Source organism: Marmota marmota, unplaced genomic scaffold, assembly GCF_001458135.2.
Source record: "Marmota marmota marmota unplaced genomic scaffold, marMar, whole genome shotgun sequence".
Classification (NCBI taxonomy): domain Eukaryota; kingdom Metazoa; phylum Chordata; class Mammalia; order Rodentia; family Sciuridae; genus Marmota; species Marmota marmota.
The window spans coordinates 90,850-118,296 of NW_026000260.1; the positions used below are offsets into that span (position 1 = coordinate 90,850).

Here is a 27,447-nt window from a genome sequence, read left to right on the forward strand (position 1 = left end):
GAGAGGGGGAGATGTTGAGAGCCACAGCCTAAGCGGCCCCAGCAAACTTCCAGCTGATTGGCTCACCATGGCCCCAGCAAGCTTCCAGCTGATTGGCTCCTCTGTGGTGATGCTCATTGGGCTGTTTCCCCGCCCTTTCAGACCACGGAGCTGCTCATTGGGGGACTCTTTTGGCTCCGCCCATGCGACCCAGCCAATCGGCCTCAAGAGCAGGAGGAGTGGGGGATTGAGAGGCTGGCTGGAAGCCCAAGGCGGCAGTTGGGCTCTGAGGGAATTCCTGAAGAGCTCCTGTGGTTCAGCGTGTGTTTTAAAAATAAAGTTCGTTTCTGCTTGACAAGTGGCTCTTGAATTGTGCCCAGCCAGGCTGCGGCATTGGCACATCCACAGGTCACCATTTGTGTATAAAAGGCGGAAGAGAGATATATATATATAATTTCTCCAGAAGGATACCAAGAAATGAATTGTTGATTGCTTAACAGGAGGTTACTAGGCTAGTAAGGATAGGTATACCCTTGCTAGAGTTATAATTTATGTCTCTCAAAATTCATGTGTTGGAACTTAATCCCCAAATTCATGTGTTAATGGTAATTACAGTGGGACCTCTGGGGGGAGATAATTCATTTTAGATGAGGTCCTGAAACTGGGGGCCCCAATGATGGTATGAATGGCTTTGGAAGTAGAGGCAGAGAAACCCAAGCTAGCACACTTGTTTTGTCTCATTATGTGATGTCCTCCACTATGTTATGATGCAGCATATAGCTCTCACCAGATGCCAATGTCATGTTCTTGTACTTTGCAGATTCAAGATCCATGAGCCAAATATATCCCTATTCTTCATAATTTACCTAGTTTGTGGTATTCAGTTATAGCAGACAGTCTTTCTGTACCTTTTTTAAGGACATGTAAGTGTATTAACAGTCTAAAAGTTGTACCAAAACCAAATATCTGACAAATTTCTGTCTCCAAAAAGAAAAAGCTAATTTGAAAAAACAGTTTATCTACCCACAATTATTATATTATCATACAACTATTATACAACCATTTCAAAAGTGAATGTATATATAACAAATTATAATAAAAAGTTTTTCAAAAAAGTGAATGGAGGCAGGAGTGGTGGCGCATGCCTATAATCCCAGCAGCTTGGGAGGCTGAGACAGGAGTATTGCGGGTTCAAAGTTAGCCTCAGCAAAAGTTAGGCAATAAGCAATTCAGTGAGACCCTGTCTCTAAATACAAAATAGGGCTGGGGATGTGGCTCAGTGGTCAAGTGCCCCTGGGTTCAATCCCCAGTACCAAAAAAAAAAAAGGCAATAGAGCCAGGCACAGTGGCACAGGCCTGTAATCCCATTGACTCAGGAGCCTAAGTCAGGAGGATGACAAGTTTGAGGCCAAACTTATCTCAAAATTTAAAAAAACAATAAAAAGGGCTAAAGATGTAGCTCTGTGGTAAAGCACCTCTAGGGTTCAATCCCTAGTACCAAAAGAAAGTGATTTTAAAAATCAGCTCCTGACAGGGCTGGGGATGTGGTCAAGTGGTAGCGCGCTCGCCTGGCATGTGTGCGGCCTGGGTTCAATCCTCAGCACCACATACAAAGATGATTGTGTCCGCCGAAAACTAAAAAATAAATATATATATATTTTAAAAAAAAATCAGCTCCTGCCACTTCGGTCTAAAATTTTTCAATAGCCTAAAATCTTTCAATAGCTTCCGATTGCATTTAACATGAAACCCTTCAGCTAATATCACTTGTTTTTGCCCCACCATCTAGCACTCTCACCCTCCATTGCAGTACCAAAGTCAAGCAAACCTGGCCTTCCTTCTGTCTGTCCCTTCAAGGCAGGTCCTGCTTTGAGGGCCTCTGAACGTACTATTACATTACCTGGAAAACCCTCTTATCCTTTTGCAAAAGCAGCTCCTTTGGTCATTGTGATATTGATTAGGAATAGACAAACAGAACAAAGGAACAGAAAAGAACCCAGGCAGATAGGAAAACTCAATCTGTAGAGAGAGAAGGGACAATTCAACAAATGGTGCTGGGACTAGTAGCTATCCACTTGAGAGAATAGACATCAAAGTTAACACTCCTCCTTCACAGTGTTTATTAAAATAGTTTCCAGATTAATTAGGGCTCTAAATTAAAATAAAACCAAGCAAAGCCAGGGAGAAGATGGTGGCAGCAGTGGCAATTGTTGAATCTACTGTTACTTTAAAAACTCCACAAAAACTAACATTAACAATCAGGACAAATATATACCCAAGATAACTGAAAACATATGTCTGTACAAAAACTTGTACGCAAACTTTCACAGCAAAATTATTCACAATAGCCAAAAAAGATAGAAACAAACCTAATATCTATCAGCTGATAATGAATCAATAAAATGTCTATATATACAAAGGAATACTTTGGCAATAAAAGAAGAAGCTCTGACACATGTCTCTACATTGATAAACCTTAAAAATATGATGCTCAGTGAAAGACCACAAAAGACCATATATTGTATAATTCCATTCATGTGAAATGTCCAGCATAGGTAAATCCATAGAAACAAAGTAAATTAGTGGTTACAAGAGGCTGAGAGAAGAAAGAATGAGGAGTGAATGCTAATAGGTATGGAGTATTTTGGGGAGGGGGGGGTGAATAAAATGTTCTAGACCTAGACAGAAGTGATGGTTGCAGAACTCTGTGAATATACTAAAAATCACTGAGCTATACACTGTAAAATAGTGAATTTTATGGTATGTGAATGACATCTTAATAAAACTGTTAAAGTAGATCTGAATGTAGAATAGTGCTTATTAGAGGTTGGGAAGCAGGGGTCAGGAGAAGTTGGATCGTGGGTAGCAAAAAAAGTTCTAGTGTTCTAAAGCACAGTAGGGGGACTATAAATTACAATAAACTGTTACATATTTTATGAAAAAGTATGAGAGAGGAGGTCTAAAGATCCAAAAACAAATAACAAAAAACAGACAAAAAATAAAAATATAATAAATATCTCACAGAAAAAAAAGTACGAAATAACAATAAGGAGATGGAAACATTAATTACTATGATTTGATCAATATACATATTATGTATACATATTAAATTATCACATAGTACTTCATAAATATATATAATTAAAATAACAATTTTTTGCAATTATTTATTTATTTTTTAATATTTATTTTTCAGTTTTCGGCGGACACAACATCTTTGTTGTATGTGGTGCTGAGGACCGAACCCGGGCCGCACGCATGCCAGGCGAGCACACTACCGCTTGAGCCACATCCCCAGCCCCAACAATTAATTTTAAAAAGACTAAAAGTGGCTTGCATGCTCTCAGAGCAGACTGATATAGGGGTATTCTAGGTACACCTAGCCTTACACACTTCCTTACCCACAGGGCCTCACAGTGAGGAAAATGAAAAAAAAAAAGATTCAACTCATTCTAGCTACAAAAATTACTAAAACATCTGGGAATGACCTTAATAAGATATAACAAAACAGCCAGGCATGATGGCACACTCCTGTAATCCCAGCTACTCAGAAGGCTGAGGCAGGAGGATCCGAATTTTGAGGCCAGCTTGGGCACCTTAGTGAGACCCTGTCTCAAAAAAAAAAAAAAAATGGGCTGGGCTGTAGCTCAGTGAAGCATCCCTGGGTTCAATCCACAGAACAGGGAAGAAAAAACAGCCCTGTATCTTCAAGTCAAAGGTCTCAGCAACTGTTTACTTTTACCACTTTACATAAAAAACAAAAGGGAACTCTAGAATTATTTCTCCATTCTAAAAACTGTCCATAGAAATGAACTAAGTCAAATCAAATGCAAAGTTCTAAAAAGAAAGAGAATAAGCAACAGAATAACATCTTTACAATGTAAGCAAAACAGACATTCCAACAAAATAAGTGAAAACTATAAGGTATCCAAATAATAACATTAAGAAAATGAATACAAGATAGGAAAAGACAAACATAAAACCAGAATTAGAAAATTCAGATAAGGTGACAGAATTCAGAAAAGAATTAGAAATAAAAAAACATTTACTTGGGCTGGGGATGTGGCTCAAGTGGTAACGCGCTCGCCTGGCATGCGTGAGGCACTGGGTTCAATTCTCAGCACCATGTAAAAATTAAATAAAGATATTGTGTCCACCTAAAACTAAAAATAAATATTAAAAAAAAATTTACTTCAGAAAAGATGACTAAACTAGAAGAAAGACAGATGCAAATATTTATAATATACAAAACCTTAAGATTCACAGAATATGAGGAAATTTCATAAAAATATTTAAAAAATGGAGAAAATGGATTAAAGAGAAAGTGACAAGAGTTGGAACACAGGCAAAGACTGAACATAAACATAATAGGAATTCCCAAAGAAAACCAAAGATGGCACTAAAAACAAAAATTCTGAACAGTTCATTTCAACAAAATGTTCTTAAAATATCACACAAACACAGGCACATGTGTAGAGAATCAGATGTGACTGCGTTACTATTACTGTCCTTGATGGAGTCTGCCTGCAAAGGGGATATTCTGTCAAGGTATAGATAGGTAACAGAGGACATGCTTGAAAACGAGGTGTCTGCCGTCCTTGGGAGGACTTGCCTGCAAACGGGATGTTCTGCCAAGTGGGCTAGGAGGGCGCTGAGAAAAATTTTATTATCTGTTCTTAACAAGAGCAGAGCTCGGCATGCTCCAGGCCGAGAGTAGATTAGCCATGAGAAGCGGGTCATTTCTGATTAGAAAGTAAAACTTCTGTGTGCTATGTTTAATTAGCTGAAAGACCTGATTCATTGCTGTTGGAAGGCTGCCTTCTTTGTTCACAATACTATAAAAAGATTGCTGTATACAATAAAGGACTTTTTTTCTGCTGCTGCTTTGCTTGCTCTGCTTCTTCTTTCTTTCTCATGCTGACCTGCACCTGAATTACTGCAACACACATGCCTGCATGCACATGCACACTTGTGTACACATGTGTGCGCGCACGTGCGTGCGCACACACACACACACACACACACACACACACAAAATGAAGGGGCACACTATATACCTGGGCAAATTGACCCAGAAGTCTTTTTGATACCCAGACAAAAAAAAAATAAGTCATTTATTAAGGGGAGAAAATTGGTTTGTCATCAAAACTTTTTGAGAAACACGTTATGACAAAAAAATGGAGCAAAATATACAGTGTTCAAGGATATAAAATGTGAGCTGAGGGTTTTATATTCAGCAAGAGTGATTTTTAAGTACAAAGGCTACAGAATAATTGTTAGTAACATTTGAGAACTCAAGGAATATTGTGTCCCAAAATCTGAAGGAATGTAGTAGAGTATCAGACGACCAAAATAACTAGGGGAATATCAGTATGATGTTAGTGATATGCATTCTATACATATTTTCAGAGAGAACAAGGGTAAATGAAGGGCACAAGTAAGCAAGAGAGCAAGCAGAGTACATAATGGCTTTGGGCACCATTATGAATAATATGAGCACATCCCTGTAAAGAATAGGAAAGGACAGAAAGAATACATGAAAAACATTCCTGTAATAGCATTTGGTCATGTTATTCTAAGAACATTTTTTGTATGATAAGGTATAAAACAAATGAATAATATTACATAGTGTAATTCTATCACCTCTGGTACTTTGAGAACCAGATACTCTCAATATAGAATACAGAAGAAACAGAGGAACAAGTTGAGTAAAAACTCTGTTGCCGGGGCTGGGGATATGACTCACGTAGTAGCACGCTTGCCTGGCATGCGTGAAGCACTGGGTTCGATCCTCAGCACCACAGAAAAATAAAATAAAGATATTGTGTCCACCTAAAGCTAAAAAATAAATATTAAAAAAAAAAAAAAAAAAAAACCTCTGTTGCCCTGAATTTGAACTGGAAAGAACACTATGAATTCATGAGTTATTACACACAAATACACACACCAACTTGTATGTTAGTACACAAGTTTATATGTAGGCTAGCCATATCCTACTGGTTCTGTTTCTCTAGTGGAACCCTGACTGGTAACAAATTAACTTGTAATTTGTTTTGTGCAGTTTTCTTATTTTGTCTATATGTAAACATATATACATATAGAAAAGTTTGCACATCATAAACATACAACTTTATGCATCTTCACAAACTCATAACACCCATGGGACCAGCATCTAGATCAATGAAGACATGTTCATCAGCATTCCAGAAGGCTCCTCATGGATCCTTCCAGTAAATCACCAACATCTTAATCCCAAAGGGAATCATTTTTCTGGCTTCTAACAGTGTAATTTGGCCTATGTTTGAACTTTACACAAATGGAATCAAATAGTATGTGTTCTTTCATGACTGATTTCTGCAGTATACAGAATTAGGACTCCCTAAACCCACATTGTCCTAGCCTAATCCCTGGAACATTTGAATCTGATGAGGTATATCATTTGTCTGTTAATGCTAATGAATGGGTATTACCTGAATAGGTCTAATGTAATTACATGAGCTCTTCAGATCAGAGAACTTTCTCTAGTGGCAGAAGGAAAAGCTGGAAAGATTTGAAGTTTAAGACGATATTCACTGCTTCTTTAAAGACAGAAAATGTCTAAGAGCCAAGGAATGTAGGTGGCCTCTAGAAGCCAGGGATCCAAGAAAACAGGGATCTCAGACCTACAACCACACAGAACTACAATCTGACAACAATCTGAATGAGACTGAAGTGGAATCACCCCCAAGCTTCTAATAAGGAGTACATCCTTCCTGGTACTTTAATGCTGGCCCTGTGAGAACCTGACCAGAGGACCCATCCAGGTACATCTAGACTTCTGACATACAGAAGGAGATGACAAAAGAGAAAATTTTAGACGCTGGAGCATTCAGGATTTCAGATTGGGGAATTAGTGATGTTTACTCTGTTTTGCCCTGCCATTCTGGTAAGTGCAAAATGCAAACGCACAGTGCTTTTAATTTGCATCTCCCTGTTTGCTAATGAAGCTAAACAATTTTCATGTGGCTACTGGCCACTGGGTATTCTCTTCTCAGAAAAAACTATTTTATATACCCCTTATTCTATTGAGTAGCTTGCCTTTTCACATGATCCTCAACAAATGAGTATTTGAGCAAAAAATATCAGAAACCTATTTATATATTTATGAACTGAGTGAAAGGAGTGCAGTTAACATAAATGAAATCATAAATGTTTAATGAACTTTATTTCATTAAAAATGAAAAGTTCTCAAGGGCTGGGGCTGTGGCTCAGTGGTAGAATGCTTGCCTAGCATGTGTGAGGCACTGGGTTCGATCCTCAGCACCACATACAAATAAATGAAGGTCCATCAACAACTAATAATATATCTTTTTAAAAAAATTAAAAGTTCTCTATAAGAAGTACCATAAACAAAAGACAAGCAACACCTCATAAAAAATATCTGCATTATATAAAAGAAGACTGTATCCCAAATACATAATATATAAAGATCTAAATATCTATTAACAAGCAAACAAAGACTATAACAGAAAAATATAGCAAGGACATAATCAGGCAGGCAAATTGAAGAGAAATACAAATGATCATTTTGTTAAACAAAAAATTTTGATAGCATTTCCATGTATAAAATTAACAAAAATCTAAATGTTGTCAATAAAAGGATACTTTATACACTGCAGGAGAAAAATGTAAATTGGTACAGTCTTTGTTGAGAGCAATGCGGCAGTATCTTTCAAAATATTAAATGTTTTGTGTTGTGTGTGCATGTGTGTGTGTATACACACACACGTTTATTGTTAGACCCAACAATTCCATCTCAAAGTGGCATACAGGGCTAGCGACATGGCTGAGTGGTAGAGCACTTGCCTAGCATGAGTGAGGCCCTTGGTTAAATTCCCAGAAAAAAAAAATTAAAGCGTATACAAAAAATAAATATTTTATATGTGCACTTTTTTATATAGCACTGTTCCCTCTAAAACAAACATAAAAACAACCTAATATTATTATTATGCCATAGCCCTGCCACACAATAACAAGAAGCCAACAAAACCAAGCAGCAAATCCTAATACTACTCAAAAGAAAAGGTATGTAATGCTAAGTGAAAAGTCAAGTAGTGCCAGAGAGGAAGTGGGACTAGCTTATGACAGGGGAAACTACTAAAGTCCTAGTAACATAATCTGACATGTTTAAATCTAGCAACTTAAGTAGAGGAAAGAGCCAGAATAAAATCTTTGAGGCAGGGCCATTCCAGGCATTGTCTAGGTCAAGCAAGAAGTCTAAGTGTAGCCAACCAAGGAAGTAAGGTATTACGCAAGAGAAGTATCAAGGAGTACCAAACTGTGGAGGCATTTGTAAGCCATTCAAAGAACTTGGGCTTTTCCTCAGAATGAGATGAGAAACCACTGGAAATTTTTGGAGAGAATATGGAATCACTTCACAGATTTTAATGGATCACTCTGTCCACTGTGCTAGAAAAAAATTTAGGAAGGCAAGGACAGAACTGAGGGTGAATTAAAATGTAATTATGAGTTGAACTGTGTAAACCCAAAACATACACTGAAATCCTAACCCCTGGTACCTGTGAATGTAACCTTATAAGGAATAAGTTATAACAGATTGAACTATATCTCCCTTACAAAAAAATGTTTGTCCCTTCCTTCCTTCCACAATGAGGGATGAACACTTTTACACATCTCAAGCAATACTGTTTTGCTATGCAAAACACACTGGTTTACAAATACGTCAGCTGTGGCTACAGCATTTACTTACCCCCAACCACAGACAAACTTTATCAGTAGGAGGAACCGAAGCTTTGCAGTACAGGTTATCTGCCAATAAGAATCTGGTCTCTAGTGAACTGGTGGACTCCTTTAAAAAAAAAAAAATGACAGTGCCAAAAACAAACCAGTTTGATATCAAAGTTATAAAGAAGAAATTCCATAGCTGGACCTAAGACATTTAAAACAATACCATCATGTGAACTAAATGTAAAGGTAAAGGTAAAAGAAATGAACACTACTGCCAGATGGCTGGGCATGGACTCTGGTTCAGCTACTTACCAGCTGTGTAAATTTTGGCATCTCACTTAATCTTTCCATGCCTCATGTTCCTCACTATAAAATTAAAAAATAACCATCCTCGCACAGCCAGTATAGTGGCATACACCTATAATCCCAGTGACTTGAGGGGTGCTAAGGCAATAGAATTCCAAGTTCCAGGCTAACGTGGGCAACTTAGTGAGACCCCGTCTCAGAATAAAAAATAAAATGAGCTGTGGCTATAACTCAGAGGTAGAATGCTCCTGAGTTTAATTCCCAGTACCAGGGCAAAGGCAAAGGTAAGCACTGACTTCCCTAATGCTTACACACAGAACAGTGCCTGGCATATATGAATTATATCAATATTATAGAAGAATTAGCTGTTATTTTTACTTCATCAGTGTTTCATGCCCAATTCAGGTTCTGAAGTCTCTCAAAAAATTCACCACATATAATAATCTACTAGAAATCTAGTTATTCTTCAAATAATAAATCACATGTGTACACAATCTGTTCAAAACAATATTCTTATAAAATTTAATCTTGGGGTTGGGGATATGGCTCAAGTAGTAGCACGCTCGCCTGGCATGTGTGAGGCACTGGGTTCGATCCTTAGTACCACATAAAAATAAAGATATTATGTCCACCTAAAGCTAAAAAATGAATATTTTTTAAAGAGAGAGAGAGAGAGAGAATTTTTAAATATTTTTTAGTTTTCGGTGGACACAACATCCCTGTTTGTATGTGGTGCTGAGGATTGAACCCGGGCTGCACGCATGCCTGGCGAGTGCGCTACCACTTGAGCCACATCTCCAGCCCTAAAAAATGAATATTTTTTTTTAAATTTAATCTTTACAGCCTGATTTTATTTAATGAATACTGAATTGAGACTTGGAAGACTCAAAATTAGTTCTTCCAGTACTAAGTAGCTATGTGAAACCAACTAAGCATAACTAACCTCTAAGTAGTTATTTCCTAAACTGTGAAATAAGAACCTGAAAATGGTAATCTCTTATGATTTTTTCAAGCTCTATAAATCTTGGGCTTACTCCTTATTCTTAGGGAGGACAACCATCACTATGAAAAAAAAAACAAAACAACTGGCCATGTGTGGTGGTACATGCCTACAATTCCAGATGCTCAGGAAACTGAGGCAGGAGGATAGGAGGATCGCAAGTTCAAAGCCAGCTCAGCAAAAGCAAGGAGCTAAGTGACTCAGTGAGACCATGTCTCTAAATAAAATACAGATATGGCTCAGTGGCCAAGTGCCCCTGAGTTCAATCCCTTTTACCCACCCACCCCCCAAAAAGAAAACTGTGATGTTACCACCTCAAAATAACTTAAAACATTTTCTGATTATATTTAAATTTTGTAAACACTACATATAAATAAAGTAATCCAAGTGCTAGCCTTTTAAGGAAAAGTCACAAAGCCACAATTTTTACACAAAATTCTGGTACATTAGTGTATATGCTCAAGAAGGAAGAATGGATCCTACAGCACAGATCAAATACCAAAGAATCAAGGAAGATGAAACTCTGCTAATATATCCTGGTTTACTTGTATTTTAAAGAAAAATGCACTTACTTTTTTCTTCTGCATGTATTTTAGAATCTCCAGAGTCTGCTTAATTTCAGGAATCTGACCTTTTAGCCTATGAACAAGAAAAAGGTTAATATACTATTTCACAAGTAAAAATAAACACCAAGATATGGTCTTACTAACTTTACCTTGTCTATTAATATATTCTTTTTTTTTTTTGTAGTGCTGGGGATTGAACCTAGGGCCTTGTGAATGCAAGGTAAGCACTCTACCAACTAGCCCCAGCCCCTACTGATATATTCTTGAAGACTAATTATAAATATAAAATATTTAATATACACTAATCTTATTTCATAAATTTAATTTTTTAAAATACTTAGGAAATTTTAGGTGTAACACAAAGTACTTAAGATACAAATGTTGGGGCTGGGGTTGTGGCTCAGTGATAGAGTGCTTGCCTGGCATGTGTGAGGCACTGGGATCATTCTCAGCACCACATATAAATAAATGAATAAAATAAAAGTCCATCAACCTTTAAAGAAAGATACAAATGTTTATAAAAATAAAATATTCAATAAAATACTTCAAAAAATAAAATGCATTTAATAAAACATTTTTAAAATATTAAAGGCATAAACATTTAATAAAATATTTAAGATATAATAACAAAGATGTATAGAATGCATGTTTTGAACAAAGCCCTGTTCTATACATCAAAATCCCCACTGTTAATAACCGTTTCTAGAAGCAGACCATATTCCACAGAGGTGATTCAGAGATTCTCCATTTGATTAGACTTGTATTTTAAATAGATTAATTTTAAAGGTAATCTTAAAAATAACAGGGGCTGGGGTTGTGGCTCAGTAATAGAGTGCTTGCCCAGCATGTGTGACATACTGGGTTCGATTCTCAGCACCACATACAAATAAATTAAAAAATTCATCAACTAATAAAAATATTTTTAAAAAAATAACATACATTCAGGCAGGCGTGGTGGTGCACCCCTGTAATTCCAGCAGCTCAGGAGGCTGAGGCAGGAGGATCACAAGTGCAAAGCCAGCCTCAGCAAAATCTAGGTGCTAAGCAACTCAGTGAGACCCTGTATCTAAATAAAATGCAAAATAGGGATGAGGATGTGGCTCAGGGGCTAAGTATTCCTGGGTTCAATCCCCAGTACAAAAAAAAAAAAAAAAACAACACACACACATTCAAATACATTATACATCAAATTTGAAACCACCAACTCTCCACCCCGTGCTGCATGCAGCTGCTTCTGGCAAGCATATTCATTACAAGCACATCAGAGTCAGCTAAATGCCAGGCAAATCATAGTGGCATCTTCTCAGTGTGTACACTTGTCACATTGTTAAAAAAAAAAAAAAGTATCAAATCACACGAATGCCTTCTGAATCTATCCCATCACTGATACAGGGTAGAAAAAGGACAAAAATTGGCCAGAGGCAGGAAGAGGGCCAAGCAGTGAAGTTGAAAGTGACAAGTACTGGCCCCCAACAGATCTGTTTTCCCCCACTCCTTTTCCCTTGGATAATGACAGTAAAGAAAGCCAAGGCCTATTTTTTCTTCTATTTGGCTCAGGGTCTCTGTTCTAGTGACTAAGTCTTTGATCCACTTTGAGTTGATTTTTGTGCAGGGTGAGAGATAGAGGTTTGATTTCATTTTGCTACATATGGATTTCCAGTTTCCCCAGCACCATTTATTGAAGAGGCTATCTTTTCTCCAGTGCATGTTTTTGGTGCCCTTGTCTAGTATGAGATAAGTGTATTTATGTGGGTTTGTCTCTGTGTCCTCTATTCTGTACCATTGGTCTACAAGTCTATTTTGGCACCAATACCATGCTGTTTTTGTTACTATAGCTCTGTAGTATAGTTTAAGGTCTGGTATAGTGATGCCTCCTGCTTCACTCTTCCTGCTTGGAATTGCTTTAGATATTCTGGGTCTTTTATTTTTCCAAATAAGTTTCACGATTGCTTTTTCTATTTCCATGAACAATGTCATTGGGATTTTAATAGGAATTGCATTAAATCTGTACAGTGCTTTTGGTAGTATGGCCATTTTGACAATACTAATTCTGCCTATCAAGAAGCAAGGTGGATCTTTCCATCTTCTGAGGTTTTCATCAATTTCTTTCTTTATTGTTCTGTAGTTTTCATTGTAGAGGTCTTTTACCTCTTTTGTTAGATTGATTCCCAGGTATTTTTTTGGAGGCTTATCATGAATGGAGTAGTTTTCCTAATTGCTCTTTCAGTGTATTCATCGCTGATGTCTAAGAATACATTTGAATTATGGGTGTTGATTTTAATGAATAAAGAAAATATGGTATATATACTCAATGGAATATTACTCAGCTTTAAAGAAGAGTAAAATTATGGCATTTTCCAGTAAATGGTTGAAGTTGGAGAATATCATGCTAAGCAAAATAAGCCAATCCCATAAAACCAAAGGCCAAATGTTTTCTCTAGTATGCGGATACTAATTCACAATAAGGTGGAGGGCACTAGGGAAGAATAGTGTTACCTTAGATTAGGTGGAGGGGAGGGGTAGGGAGGGGATGTGAGGATAGGAAAGATAGTAGAATGAAACAGACATTATTACTGTATGTATATATGTGACTGCATGAACAATATGATTCTACAACATGTACACTCAGAAAAATGAGAAATTATATCCTATCTATGTATGATATAGCAAAGTGCATAAATGCATTCTACTATCATGTATAACTAATTAAAACAAATTAAAAAAATTTTAAAAAAGAAAGAAAGCCAAGGGCCTGGGAACAGAAAGAATCCCTCAGAAGCAGTATTTCCTGATTGGGGAGAGGGAGTATTTGTCTGGTGGCTATACCCTAGACTATAACACCAGCAGCATTCTTCCACTCCTATCTACCACCAAGAGGAACTTAAATTATTCCTACCCTCCACATAATGGCAAAAGCAGGTGATATCCCTGAAGGAATATGAGCTGACAGAAAACAAATGAAAGTGTGATAAACTCCACTACAATAATATAAAGACAACAAACTCAACAATCTATCACATTAAACAAACAAATACTCAAAGAAAACATACAATAAGTATTTAAAAACATCTTAAAGAGAAAAGAAAGAATATTGGTCAATACAAAGAAGGAGCAAATAGTTGTTAAGAAGATCCAAAACTACAAGTTACAGCTGGGTACGGTGGCATATGCCTATAATCCCAGCAGCTCGGGAGGCTGAGGCAGGAGAATCTCAAGTTCAAAACCAGCCTTAGCAACTTAGTGAGGCCCTAAGCAACTTAGTGAAATCCTGTGTCTAAATAAAAGTACAAAAAAAAAAAAAAAGGCTGGGAATGTGGCTCAGTGGTTTAAGTACCCCCAGGGTTAAATTCCTGGTAACAACAATAACAATAAAAAAATACAAGGTACAAAAACATAAGAGATGAAATAAAGAAAACATAAAGTCAGGTGCAATGGCATAGGCCTATCATCTCAGTGACTTGGGAGGCTGAGGAAAGAGGATCACAAGACTGAGGCCAGCCTCGGCAACTTAGTGAGACTGTATCAGATTTTTTTAAAAAGGGCTAGGGATGTAGCTCAGTGATAAGTGCCCCTGGGTTCAACTGCCAGTATCAAAAAAAGAACACATGGATATCCATCTAGTTGCCAAAAAACAAATGACAAAGACAGTTAAAAAAAAAAAAAAAAGGAAATAATAAAGAGAAATGGATGGCAGAATTACAAGTGTTCAACATCCGTAAACAAGATATCCCAGGAGAAAGGAAAAAATTTACAGAGAAGAAAGATGATAACCACAAAATCTCCAAGATTAAAGATTGATAAAAGGCCTCAGATTCATATATCAAAAAGGAGATTATCATACCTAAATTAATTCTGGGTATATAGCCAAAGGAAATGATGCATGCCCATGTTTATTGCAGGACTGTTTACAATAGCCAAGATATGAAATCAACCAACAGGTGAAAGGGTAGAGAAAATGTGGTATGACAGTGGAATATTATTCTGCCATTAAAAAAGAATGAAATCTTTTTACCTCTGCCAACTTGATGGACCTGGAAGACATTATACTAAGTGAAATAAGCCACACATAGAAAGACAAATATTGAGCTAGGGTTGTGGCTCAGTGGTAGAGCACTCGCCTGGCACATGCGAGGCCCTGGGTTCAATCCTCAGCACCACATAAAAATAAATAAAATAAAGGTATGGAGTCCAACTACAACTAAAAAATAAATATTAAAAAAAGAAAGACAAATATCACATGTTGTCTAACATTTGGGGAATCTAAAAAAATTGATCACAAAGAAGAAAAGAACAAAATAGTGATTACTACATGTAAGGAAGGGGAATAGAGGGAGGATAGATAAAGGGCATCAAAATACAGTTACACAGGAGGAATAAATTCTAGTGGTTTATATCACAGTAGAGTGACTATAGTTTAAAACAATTTATTTTATATTTTACAAAGAACTAGAAGAGAGGAGCTTTAAGGCTCCAAATAAAGGCATGATAAGGAGATGCAAATGCTAATTACATTGATTTGATCATTACATTATACACATATATTAAAATATCACACTGTACTCTATAAATAATGTCAATTATTATGTGGTAGTTAAAAAGACAAAATCAAATTAGAGGGAAAAAAGCTAAGCATCATTATATCTATGAACCCAATGACTGAGGAGGTTGGGGCAGAAAGATCACAAGTTTGAGGCCAACCTTAACAACTTAGGCAGACCCTACCTCAAAATAAAAAACTAAAAAGAGCTAGTGATATAGTTTCATGGTAGAGCAACCTTAAGCTTAATCCCTATTATTGTTTAAAAAAAGTTTGGGGGCTGGGGTTGTGGATCAGTGGTAGAGTGTTCGCCTAGCATGTGTGAGGAACTGGGTTCAATTCCCATTACCACATATAAAAAAATAAAATAAAGGTCCACTGACAACTAAAAATACTTTTAAAAAAAGTTTGGGGCTGGGGTTGTGGCTCAGCAGCAGAGTGCTCGCCTAGCACATGAGACATTCAATCCTCAGCACCACATAAAAATAAATAAATAAAATGAAGGTATAAAAAAAGTTTGAAGAATAGTCAATGAAAACAGGAGAATATACATAGAGAATTATGAAATATTAAAAACTTCAAACAGCTTGAAGGTAAAATTAAATTACAGACTGCAAGAAAGGATTTATAACAAATATGAAGAAAAGGTTTAGCATTCAAACTCCATATAGATCATGCACAAAAACAGAACTGCTATGCAGCTGATATCACGGGGGTGAGATAAATTCCAGAAAAAATAAAAAGGGAAATAACCAGAAAAGACCCTGAGTTGAGCGAAGGTAGTAGTGTCAATGAGAACAGGTGCACATTCCAACTGCAAACCTGAGCCCAGTTCACAGATGAAATGTAAGAACCGGGAACTAGATTCAAGTGGTCTGAAACTGGTATCAACTCATAGCTCCTGACAAAAGCAAAAACTTCCATGTATAAAGGCAAAGTACACAGGCATCCATAATTACAGGAAACTAACATATGTCAACTAATTTAAGAAAATATCCACAAAAAGACAAATTATACTGAAATAACAAAAGAATAGTTGATTTTTAAAGTAACCAAAAGACAAATTATCTAAAAAGGCTAGCATTAAAAACAACCACCATATGTTGTTTACAAGAATATGTTTAGAGGGGCTGGAGTTGTGGCTCAGTGGTAGTGTGCTCGCCTAGCATGTGCGAGGCCCAGGGTTCAATACTCAGCACCACATAAAAATAAATAAATAAAAATTGTGTCTAACTAAAACTAAAAAATAAATATTAAAAAAATACGTTTAGATACAATAAATAGGTTGAAAGAAATTAGAAAAAGACACACCAACAAAATATTAGTCTAAAGAAAAGCGAGGGCTACTATAAGTGAACAAAAAAAATCAGACTCTGATACTATTAAGCATTATTATATATAGGATTAAAACCAAGAAGACCTAATACTCCTCAAATACCATGTATCTAATAGAGTAAAAAATACAAAAAGAGACACAAAGTGTTTGGTGTAAGATAAATAGCTGGCAGCAAACCAGCATTCCCACCTCTATCCACTCCCAATAGCCAGAGAAAATATACAAATCCTCTTTTGGAAGACAGCAGAGACTTACTGAGGTGATAGGAAGTATGGGGCTAAACTCTTGCTAAGAAAGAAACTTTGAGAAATGAACTGATTTTGTGCAGACAGTTTTGCCAAATAGTACATGCGGGGAGGCATTTATTTTTATAGAAATATGCCAGCTTAGAGCTGGGGTTGTAGCTCAGTGGTAGAAACACTCGCCTCACATATGGGAGACCCTGGGTTCAATCCTCAGCACCACATAAAAGTAAATAAATAAAAATGAAGATATTGTGTCCGTCTACAACTAAAAAAAAATTAAGAAAATAAATATGCCAGCTTACTAATAAATGAAAAAGAAACAGTAGAACATCATCATGTTGCAATTCAAAATTAATGGGCCTAGGCATTAAGCATCATAAAAGGAAGACAAAGGATATCTCTGCCTCTTCATGAAAGAATACACAAACCTAAGAAGAGGTACTGTTCAAAAAAAACCAAAAATCAAGTCTGAATGTGATCAAGACAATCCACCTATTTTTATTTATTTTATTTGTTTGTTTGTTTACTGACAGGAGTATGTAAATGACAATTTATTTAGTTGAAAATCCTCTCGTACTTTCTAGACTGTAAAATTGCTTTTAAAAAAAGTCCAATTTTGGTTTACCATGTAACAATTTTTGAGCAGCTATTGATTCAATAGTAGAACACCACCATCAGGAAAGAATGAGAGAAATCACAGGGTGGGGTCTCTATTTTTGAAGTCTGAAGATTCTAAAACTCCTAATTAAAGTCACATGAAAGAAAAGATAGTCTATATTCCAACCATTTACTATTTCTATCTCCTAGTGACAAAGAAACATTTAAATATATATTTCAAACTATAGATCCACCATTTTATAGTAAACATGAGACAAAGAAACGGTCTTGAAAATCATATAATTGCTTTGAAATTTAGCAACCCATGTTTAATAACCCATGGATTATAGTATCTCCATGTAAAATATATAACAAAGCTTTTTGAAGAAAATACAGGAAGTTATCTTTATGAATTAGGGATAAGCAAACAATTCCTAAACAAGATACAAAAACCAAAATGCATTAAGAAAAAAGATTATTAAACCAGACTATATTAACTTTAAGTGATACTAAGCCAATAGTAAGCCAAAATATATTTACTTACAAAAAAAAAATTCAGGGCTGGGGATGTAGCTCAGTTGTAGAGTGCTTGCTTCGCATGCACTAGGCCCTGGATTCAATCCCCAGAACCACATAAAAATATAAAATAAAAATAAATAAATTGGAATCCTCCCACACACTAAACATAAAAAAAAAAATTTCTAAGGGATTAAGACTCATATATTTGGAGCTGGGGCAGGGGCTGGGGCTCAGTGGAAGCCCTCTTGCCTGGCATGTGTGAGGCACTGGGTTTGATTCTCAGCACCACATAAAAATAAATAAAATAGGGCTGGGGATGTGGCTCAAGCGGTAGCGCACTCGCCTGGCATGCCCAGGGCGCTGGGTTTGATCATCAGCACCACATAAAAAAAAAAAAAAAAATTAAAAAGATGTTGTGTCCACTGAAAACTAAAAAATAAACATTAAAAAATTTTTCTTTCTCTAAACAAATAAATAAACAAATAAATAAAATAAAGGTCTGTCAACAACTTAAAGAAAAAAGACTCATATATTTAATTGTCTATTTAACATTTCCACTTGGATGTCCAAAAGAATCTCTGAACTTCAGAGCTCCTCAACAAACCTATTCCATCCAATCTTCCCCATGCCCCCATCTCAGATGGCTTGGCCTCAAGGCACATTTTCCTATCTAAACTCCCTATTGGTGATCCCTAATCCAATGGCTTCATTTTATTATCACAAAAAGCTGTACATGTACATGTTGAAAAATTAAAGAATAAAAATAAGAAAAATACCACATTCTTACCATCCAGAGATTATCCCTGATAATACATCTTTAATGAAGATCATTATATGTATTTCTATTAATTATACTTTTGCCAATATGAGAGCATACTATTCTTAGTATTTCCTATTCTGGATTTTGTTAACATTTTCATCTTTCCATGTCTATGATTTTTTGTCTCATGTAATACCCACCCCATATTCAAATTTCTCCAATTATCAAATGAGAAAGTTTAATCCCAGCAATTCAAGAAACTGAGGCAGGAGGACCTCAAATTCAAAGCCAGCTTCAGCAACTTAGATAGTTTCTGAGGAACTGAGCAAGACCCTGTCTCTAAATAAAATATTAAAAAAGGCTGGGGAGGGCTGGGGATGTGGCTCAAGCAGTAGCACGCTCGCCTAGCATGCATGGGGCACTGGGTTCTATCCTCAGCACCACATAGAAAAAAAACAAAAAACAAACAAATAAAGGTATTGTGTCCATCTACAACTAAAAAATAAATATTTTTTTAAAAAGGGCTGGGGATATGGCTCAACAGTTAAGCACCCCTGGGCTCAATCCCTGGTACAAAATAATAATAATAATAATAATAATAATAATAATAATAATAATAACAACAACAACAAAAATAAAAATAAAAACAAAATTGTGTTGCTTATGCCCAAACTACTCTTTCTTGCTCTAGTCTGTCTTTAAACTCATAACCAACCTTTGAAATTCTATAGCAATCTAGTCCTCTTGGAACTTCCCCTGAAACTCCTTGTTCTCTTCATTCCCCAATGCTAATTCACTGTATTGTACCAAAGCATCTCTACTGTTCTACGTTATGTACTTTAAAGAATTCATCAATCCCCCCAAGATGTATCCATGTTAAAAGTTGGTATCGGACTTTACTTCACCCAAAATTGTTATCTAGCACATGGTTAGAATTTCCTAAGTATTTAACTGACAGAAGCATTCTGGGACATAAACATAGCAAATATCCACAAATATTTATTACAAGGAATTGACTTTATGAGCTATATAAAAGGATATGTATGGAGAAATAAGAGTTGAGAGTGAGGATTTCTTTGACTACACCTATTAATTATGTATTATTGGGAAAGTGGGTCTGTAGGTCTTTCATCTCATTAGCAAAATTAGAAGAATGAACTATACATCTAAGATGTTATAATCTTAGATTCTTTGGAATAAGGTCTTTAATATTCATTCCATGGTTTTTGAAATTATCTTTAGACTGGCAATACTAAATGTTTGTAAGGATGTGGAACAACTAGAATTCTTATACATTGACTTTTGGCAGTTTCTCATAAAATCGAACCTAAACTTCAGCAACTGTACCCCTGGTATTTACCCAGGAGGAATGAAAATATATGTCCACATAAACACTTAAAGCCAAAAAGGAAAATAACCGAAATATCCATCAATATTAAAATAGATAAAAATATACTAAAGTCATAGTATACCTATACACAATGGAATGGAATTCAGCACTAAAAAGGAACTAATTTACTGATACACACAATAGCATGAATGACTCTTTAAAGCATTACACTAAGTGTAAGAAGGTTGACACATAACTATATGCTTCTACTCATATGAAGTTCAAACAGATAACAAAAGGTTGCTGGGGAGGGAATAAATGGAAAGGGTTTAGAGGGAATTTCCTGGGGTAATGAAAGATATTGATCTGGACAAGAATCAATTCTGGGCAGAATCGGATATATTTGTCAAAATTTATCAAACTGAACACTTGACAAGCAGACATTTCATAAAGTATATCTCGATGTTTTAAAAGTTCAAGTCACGGGCTGAGGTTGTGGCTCAGTTGTAGAGTGCTCGTCTAACATGCATGAGGCACTGGGCTAGATTCTCAGCACCACACAAAAATAAAAGAAACATATTGTATCCACCTAAAACTAAAAAATAAATATTAAAAAAAGTTCAAGTCATGTAAAATTTTTAAAAACTTAGAAATTTTTATACTTACCTTCTTTTCTTTTGAGCAAGGTTGAGTTCCATAAACTTATACTTTTGGTATTGTTCATCCAGCTTCTTTAGTACTGTATCTGCAGTCTCATTCCCAGGCTGTTTCATGAAGGAGTCTACATCTTCCTTTAAGATCAAAAATAACATGAAAATTTTAGAATTTATACTACTCAATCTGAGTTTTTGACAACTTTGTTTTTAAAATATTAAAAAAAAGTTTATCCCAAAGTTTTGTTGTTAACTAAAAGAGTAACTATAAAAAGACAAAGACTAGTAGTGGCCGGGTTGTGGCTCAGTAGTAGAGCGCTTGCCTAGCATGCGTGAGGCACTGGGTTCCATCCCTAGCACCACATAAAAATAAGAACAAATAAAATAAATATGTTGTGTGTTGTGTCCATCTACAACAAAAAAAGAATTAAAAAAAAAAAAACAGATAAAGAACAGCCAGGCATAGTGGCACATGCCTGTGGCACAGCCCAATACCTGGGGAGGCTAAGGCAGGGGAACCACAAGTTCAAAGTCAGCCTTAGTAACTTAGTGAGACCCTAAGCAACTTAGTGAGACCCTGTCTCTAAATAAAACATTTAAAAAGCCAGGCACAGTGGCACACGCCTGTAATCCCAGTGGCTGAGGAGGCTGAAGCAAGAGGATCATGAGTTCAAAGCCAGCCTCAGCAATGGTGAGACGCTAGGCAACTCAGTGAGACCCTGTCTCTAAATAAAATACAAAATAGGGCTGGGGGTGTGGCTCAGTGGTCCAGTTCCCCTGGGTTCAATCCCTGGTACCACCCCCCGCCAAATTTAAAAATATGCTGGCAGCAGCTCAGGAGGCTGAGGCAGGAGGATCGTGAGTTCAAAGCCAGACTCAGTAATGGCGATGTACTAAGCACCTCAGTGAGACCCTGTCTCTAAATAAAATATAAAATGGGGCTGTGGATGTGGCTCAGTGGTTGAATGCCCCTGAATTCAATCACCAGTACTAAAAAAAGAAAACAATATGCTGGGAATGTGACTCAGTGGTTGAGTGCTCCTGGGTTCAATTCCTGTTGGTACCAAATAAAATTAAATATCACTTTTTAGACAGTACACATACATTATGAAGCCAATTTATTATTCTTTCACAATTCTATTTTATTCATTTTCATTATTTATTTTTTGTGCCTGAAGACTGAACCCAGAGGGCTTTACCACTGAGCAACATCCCCAGCCCTTTATATTGTTTATTTTGAGACAGTCTCACTAGTTGAGTAAGGGCCTCACTTAGTCACTGAGACTGGCCTCAAACTTGTAATCCTCCTTCCGTAGCCTCCCAAATCACTGGGATTACAGGTGTGCACCAGTGTACCTAGACCTATTTAATTTTCATTTACAAACAGGGGGGAATGATGACCTTTCCTGTTTTATGCATTTCCCATGTGGCCCTATAGTAAATATAAAATTTACCAGCAACCAAACATATTCCTTATTCATACATACTAATCTCAAAATGATTCAACAGGTTGTGTGCCAAAATTATCAATTTTCCTACTTATTTTTAATCCAACATGTTCTGCCATAGAAAGCATGTTAAATATGATCATTAGGTTTCCAAGGCAAACTGCAAATGCTTCCTTAAGTATCAAGAAGTTCAAATAAAATAAAATTGTTTTGAAATGAATAATAAAGCAAAAGAAAAACAGTAATACCAATGCTAAATTTCTTCAAAAAATATATACCTGGTCTTTGGAAAAAAAAGCTAGTTAATTAGATAAGGATCAGAAGCTACATGAAAATACATGGAGGGGCTGGGGCTGTAGCTCAGCGGCAGAGCACTCGCCTAGCATGTGTTAACTTTAGTTAATTATAAGAAACTTCAATTATCTTATGATTTCTGTGACCTTCACATCATTATTCATATTTATGCTTATTAGCTATCAAGGAATATTTTAGCTCAAAGAAGTCCATGAAGAAAAAGAAAAACACAACAAGGGACTTAACTATGATGCCACCAAGGCTAAATTCACCAAGGAGAATTCAGCGAGGAGAATTGCAGCAGCCTAAGACATGGTTAAGACACAGGGGAATAAACTTAACCAAGGAGATAAAATGCTTCTACAATGAAAATTAAAGAACACTGAAGGAAGACATTAGAGAAGACCTCAGAAGATGATAAGACCTCCCCATGCTCTTGGATAGGTAGAATTAATATTGTTAAAATGGCCATACTACCAAAATCATTACACAGATTCACTGTGTTCCCCATCAAAATACCAATGACATTCTTCACAGAACTAGGGAAAAAAAAACAGTTCTAAAATTCATTTGGAAGAATAAAAGACCCAGAATAGCCAAAGCAATTCTAAGCCAAAAGAGCAATGCTGGAGCCATCACAATACCTGACTTCAAATTATACTACAGAGCTATAGTAACAAAACCTTCATGGTACTGGAAACAAAATAGGAGACACAGAGACAAACACACATATTTATAGTCATCTAATACTTGACAAATGTGCCAAAAACATACACTGGAAGAAGTACAGACTTTTTAACACATAGTGCTGGGAAAACTGGTTATCCATATGTAGAATGAAACTGTATCCCTATCCCTCACCCTACACAAAAATCAACTCAAAGTGGATCAAAGACCTAGAATATAGACCATAAATATTGCAACTTCTAGAAAAAAAAAATAGGGTCAGCACTTCAACATACTGGTGTAGGCGAACTTCTTCACCAAAACTCCTAAAGAGCAAGAAATAAAACCAAGAATTACCAAGTGGGATGAATCTCACATTAAAAAGCAAAAGAAACAAATAAGAGCATAAAGAGAGAGCCTACAGAATGGCAAAAAAATCTTTCCCAGCTACTCTTCTGAAAGGGGATTAATAGCCAGAATATATAAAGAACTGAAAAATCACCAAATATATAAATAACCAATCAACAAATGGGTAAAATGACCTCAACGGACATTGCTCAAAAGAAGAAATATAAATAGTCAACAAATATATGAAAAACTGTTCAACACCTCAGTAATCAGGAAGATGCAAATCAAAACCACACTGAGGGGGCTAAGGTTGTGTCTCAGTGGTAGAGCACAGCCTAGCACAGTGAGGCCCTGGGTTCAATCCTCAACACCATATAAAAATAAATAAATAAAGGTATTGTGTCCATCTACAATGAAAAATATTTTTTAAAAAAACAAGTACATTGACATTTTATATCATTCCAGTTAGAATGGCAATCATCAAAAATAGAAATAATTTCTGACAAGGATACGCCATGTACATGTATGAATATATCACAATGAATTTCACTTTTATGTATAGCTACAATGCACCAATCAAAAACAACAATAAATAGACAACTCAGAGAGTAAAGGAAGGCGATCAAGGGGAGGGAGAAGGGGACAGAAAGGGGAAGTACTGGGGACTTAAATGGAGCAAATTATCTTATATGCATTTGTGAATATATAAAAATGAACCCCACTATAATGTACAACTAGAATGAACTAATAAAAAGATTTTTAAAAAGAGACAGGGATTGCCTAGTTTGAATACTGGCTTTACCACATACTAGATATGTTGACCTCTCCTTGCCTCAATTTCTTGATTTATATAATGAAATTAGAGTGCCTTTTCCGGGCTGTGATTGTGGCTCGGTGGCAGAGCACTTGCCTCACAGTACAAGGCACTGGGTTTGAGCCTCAGCATCACATGAAAATAAATAAATAAATAAAGGTATTGTGTCCATCTACAACTAAAAAAATATTTTAAAAAAATAAAGTGCCTTTTCCTCACAGGGAATTAAAAGAGTTAGACTGTGTGAAATGCTTAGGAGACTATGTATAACTGTGCAGTAGTGAGTAATGAGCAAACATTAGCTATGTGTACAACATATGCTGTGGGGATACAGATGAAAAGTTCCACGAATTTTGTTCTGGGGTTGAAGTTAGGAAAATCTACAGGGAGGTAATATCCAAAGCAGATACTAAAAGTTGATAAGGGCATCAGATAAACAATGGTGGAGGGATAATTCAAGCAGAGAAAAATAAAATTATTCTAAAAGTGGGATTGAAGGAAAAGCCAGGTCTGGCTTTTAACCACTATGATATATAGATGGCTTCCTGCCATAGGGGATTAGACTAACACTTACTAAGCACGTACTATACCTGCAATACTGAAAGCATGCTTTTTTTTTTGTCATAAGTAGTGTCATTCTCATTTCAGTTAAAGAAACAGGTTCAAAGTAGTAAAACAATATGGTTAAGGCTGAATAGCAATGGGAAACCAGAGGCAAGTGTCAAACTATTATTTATACAAAATCTGATGCCCTTTCTAAAACCATGTCACTCATTAATTTGAGACCATAAAAAGATGTAAAATTTGGGTTCCTTATTATATCATGCTGGTAGGGATTTTAGGGTCTAAAAAAATAACTCATAAAATTTTAGGGGAGGGGGCTGGGGTTGTGGCTCAGTGGTAGAATGTTTGCCTACGACATGTGAGGCCCTGGGTTCGATCTTCAGCACCACAAATAAATAAATAAATAAAGGTATTGTGTCCAACTACAATTAAAAAATTTTTAGGGAAAACAACGTATTTTAAGACAAAACTTAAGATAAAGCCCCTTCTTGAATTAGATTTTTGAGGCCATCTCTAGCTAAGTAGTATGAATGTTGTATTTAAGGCACTATGGAAATTTAACTATACAAGTATCAAGTTATACTATATGCCAGGCACCATGCTAGGATTAGGATAAATGGCACAAACCAAGAGAATTACCTCAATTTTGTCCCAGAGCAGAACATGACAGGGGTAAGTAGAGGCTCTGGAGCCCCACAATTTGCTGAAGTTCAAATTGTAAATATCTCATTTACATTCTGTCTGACCTTGAGAAAGATACTCAAGGGGTCTATTTTTCAATTTCAACATGTACAATATGGGAATTATAATAGCTAACTATCCCCTAGAATTCTGTAAAGTCATTGAGAAAGTGCCTGGCAATCAGCAAATTTTATTTCTTGCTACCATCAGTTGAGAGATAAATGTAAAGAAATGTGGCATATCTCGGAAAGAAAACGTGAAATAATTAAAAATTAAGGAAAATAATTACAGAATTCAAGCATCAAATGCAAATAAGGCGTGTTCTAAATACAAGAAATATATCTTTAGAAAGATATAAGACATAATTAACAAAAAGAAGACAATATAGTATATCTTTTGGTTCAAATTAAAAGATGGACAAAATTCCATTAAGTTTTCATAGTAGCTTAGTACAACTAAATGAAGAAAGACAGTTGATGCTGGCCTGGAATGCCATTCAGAGGTTTTCTGTCATAATTCCAGTAGTTTTACAACGCTGCTTTTAGAATAGTTAGATATGTAAAAACGACAGGGTTGACAGCTTCTACTTGCTTCTCTTTGTTTAAACATGGGGTTGGTCTCCCTGTTCCGTGAAATCTCCAAATTATGTCCCCCACCTCCTCTAAACTGCACATAATTCACTCTTTAGTAAATACGATCATATCATGGTTTCATGTACATACCTTGTGTAATGACAGTTCGTTGCCTACTGGATAAGTCCTTGATTCCTTAGCAAGACACAAGGATTTTACACCGTTACCCTAACAACATCTCCTTCCATTTCCCAGAGGCAAGAGACCTCTGCATTCCTTAAACTGACAAGGTACCATTCCTTAATTAACATCTTACCACCAACTGTTCTGCCTACTCACTGTATTCTAAGTGTTCACTTATCTGTCTTTACAACATCTAGGCTGAGGTGCGATCACTCACTACCTCGCGTTTTCTAAAGGGACCTGGCAATAAAGGAGCGGTCCCTCAAGACATCCAGCTCAAGCCCCCTCACTCTGACCTTGCTCTCGCTCCCCAGTCCTCCTGTCCCAGGCCCTGTTTCTTTTAGGACCTGCTCGGCCTGCGTTTATTCAGAGCGACCTGCAACAGAGCTCAATCGCTTCAGATATCCGGAGGGAAAGCGGACGATCGCTCCCTTCCTGGTCCTTCAGTTCAGTCCCTTCCCCCAACAGTCCGAGCTCGGGTAGGGGCTGGAAAGAAAGCAGACTTCAGCCTCCGGCCAACATACCAGGGAACAGCGCGACCCTTACCACAAATACAGCCTCAGGAATCCCCAGGTGGAGCCGCCGCCCATTCCCTGCAGCCACTTCGACGCCGCAACCGTCCATAGAGGCCGCCATCTTGAGAAAGCAAGCCCTCGGCTAACCGCCTTGCTGAGGCGCCAGCCACCCGTGATCAGTGATTGGCTGGATTGCACCCACAGACCCTTCCCTCCCCCGTGAGTCTTGCGCACTCATTGGTGACTACGCAAGAGTCACCGCCTCTCCTTTGGCCGACTAAGCCCAACCTCTACATGCTAATTGGCTGCACAGAAGTGAATGACAAGCGTAGAAGCGACACAGAAGAAAATCAGAAGCTGCAGGAAGGACCAATAGGGACTTCTGGGAAAACGTACTAGAGATTTGAGTGGGCAGGGTTAAAACCCTAGGCTACCGGACCACGCCAAAACAGGGAACACCCTTTACAATGGCTTATGGAGCGACCCCATGTTTATTTGCACACCAGCGAACCTGGGACCTAGACGCCAATATGAATATCGCCTTTCTATTCCCATTATCCCCTTGAAGGTGACTTGTTTTGTGTCTGTTTCAGAGTACAGCCATTGGCCTAATGATAATAAATACCCCACCGATGGCACCAACCTTTCTCTAAAGCCACTTTTGCACAGAATCCAGCCACATCACAAAACTAAACTTCAGAGTTTACATCCTAAGAACTCCATCTAGGCTACTAGACTAAAGGACTTACCCAACATTACCCTCCACTATAACCCTTTAAAAGCTAGTGCATCATACAGGCCCACATA

At 36.8% G+C, this 27,447-nt stretch overlaps 1 protein-coding gene across 1 annotated transcript in view; it reads right to left on the minus strand.

The window, feature by feature from the left end:
• Vbp1 (VHL binding protein 1) overlaps positions 1–26,825 on the minus strand; it is a 34,641-nt gene extending 7,816 nt beyond the window's left edge. The window contains exons 1-4 of the mRNA XM_015507533.2: positions 26,672–26,825; positions 20,569–20,693; positions 10,585–10,651; positions 8,729–8,827 (exon numbers count right to left, since the gene is read on the minus strand). Coding sequence (XP_015363019.1) covers positions 8,729–8,827; positions 10,585–10,651; positions 20,569–20,693; positions 26,672–26,761 — 381 coding nt within the window. The 5' untranslated portion in view covers positions 26,762–26,825. The remainder of the gene's footprint in view (positions 1–8,728; positions 8,828–10,584; positions 10,652–20,568; positions 20,694–26,671) is intronic.
• Between the last annotated feature and the right edge of the window lie 622 nt (positions 26,826–27,447).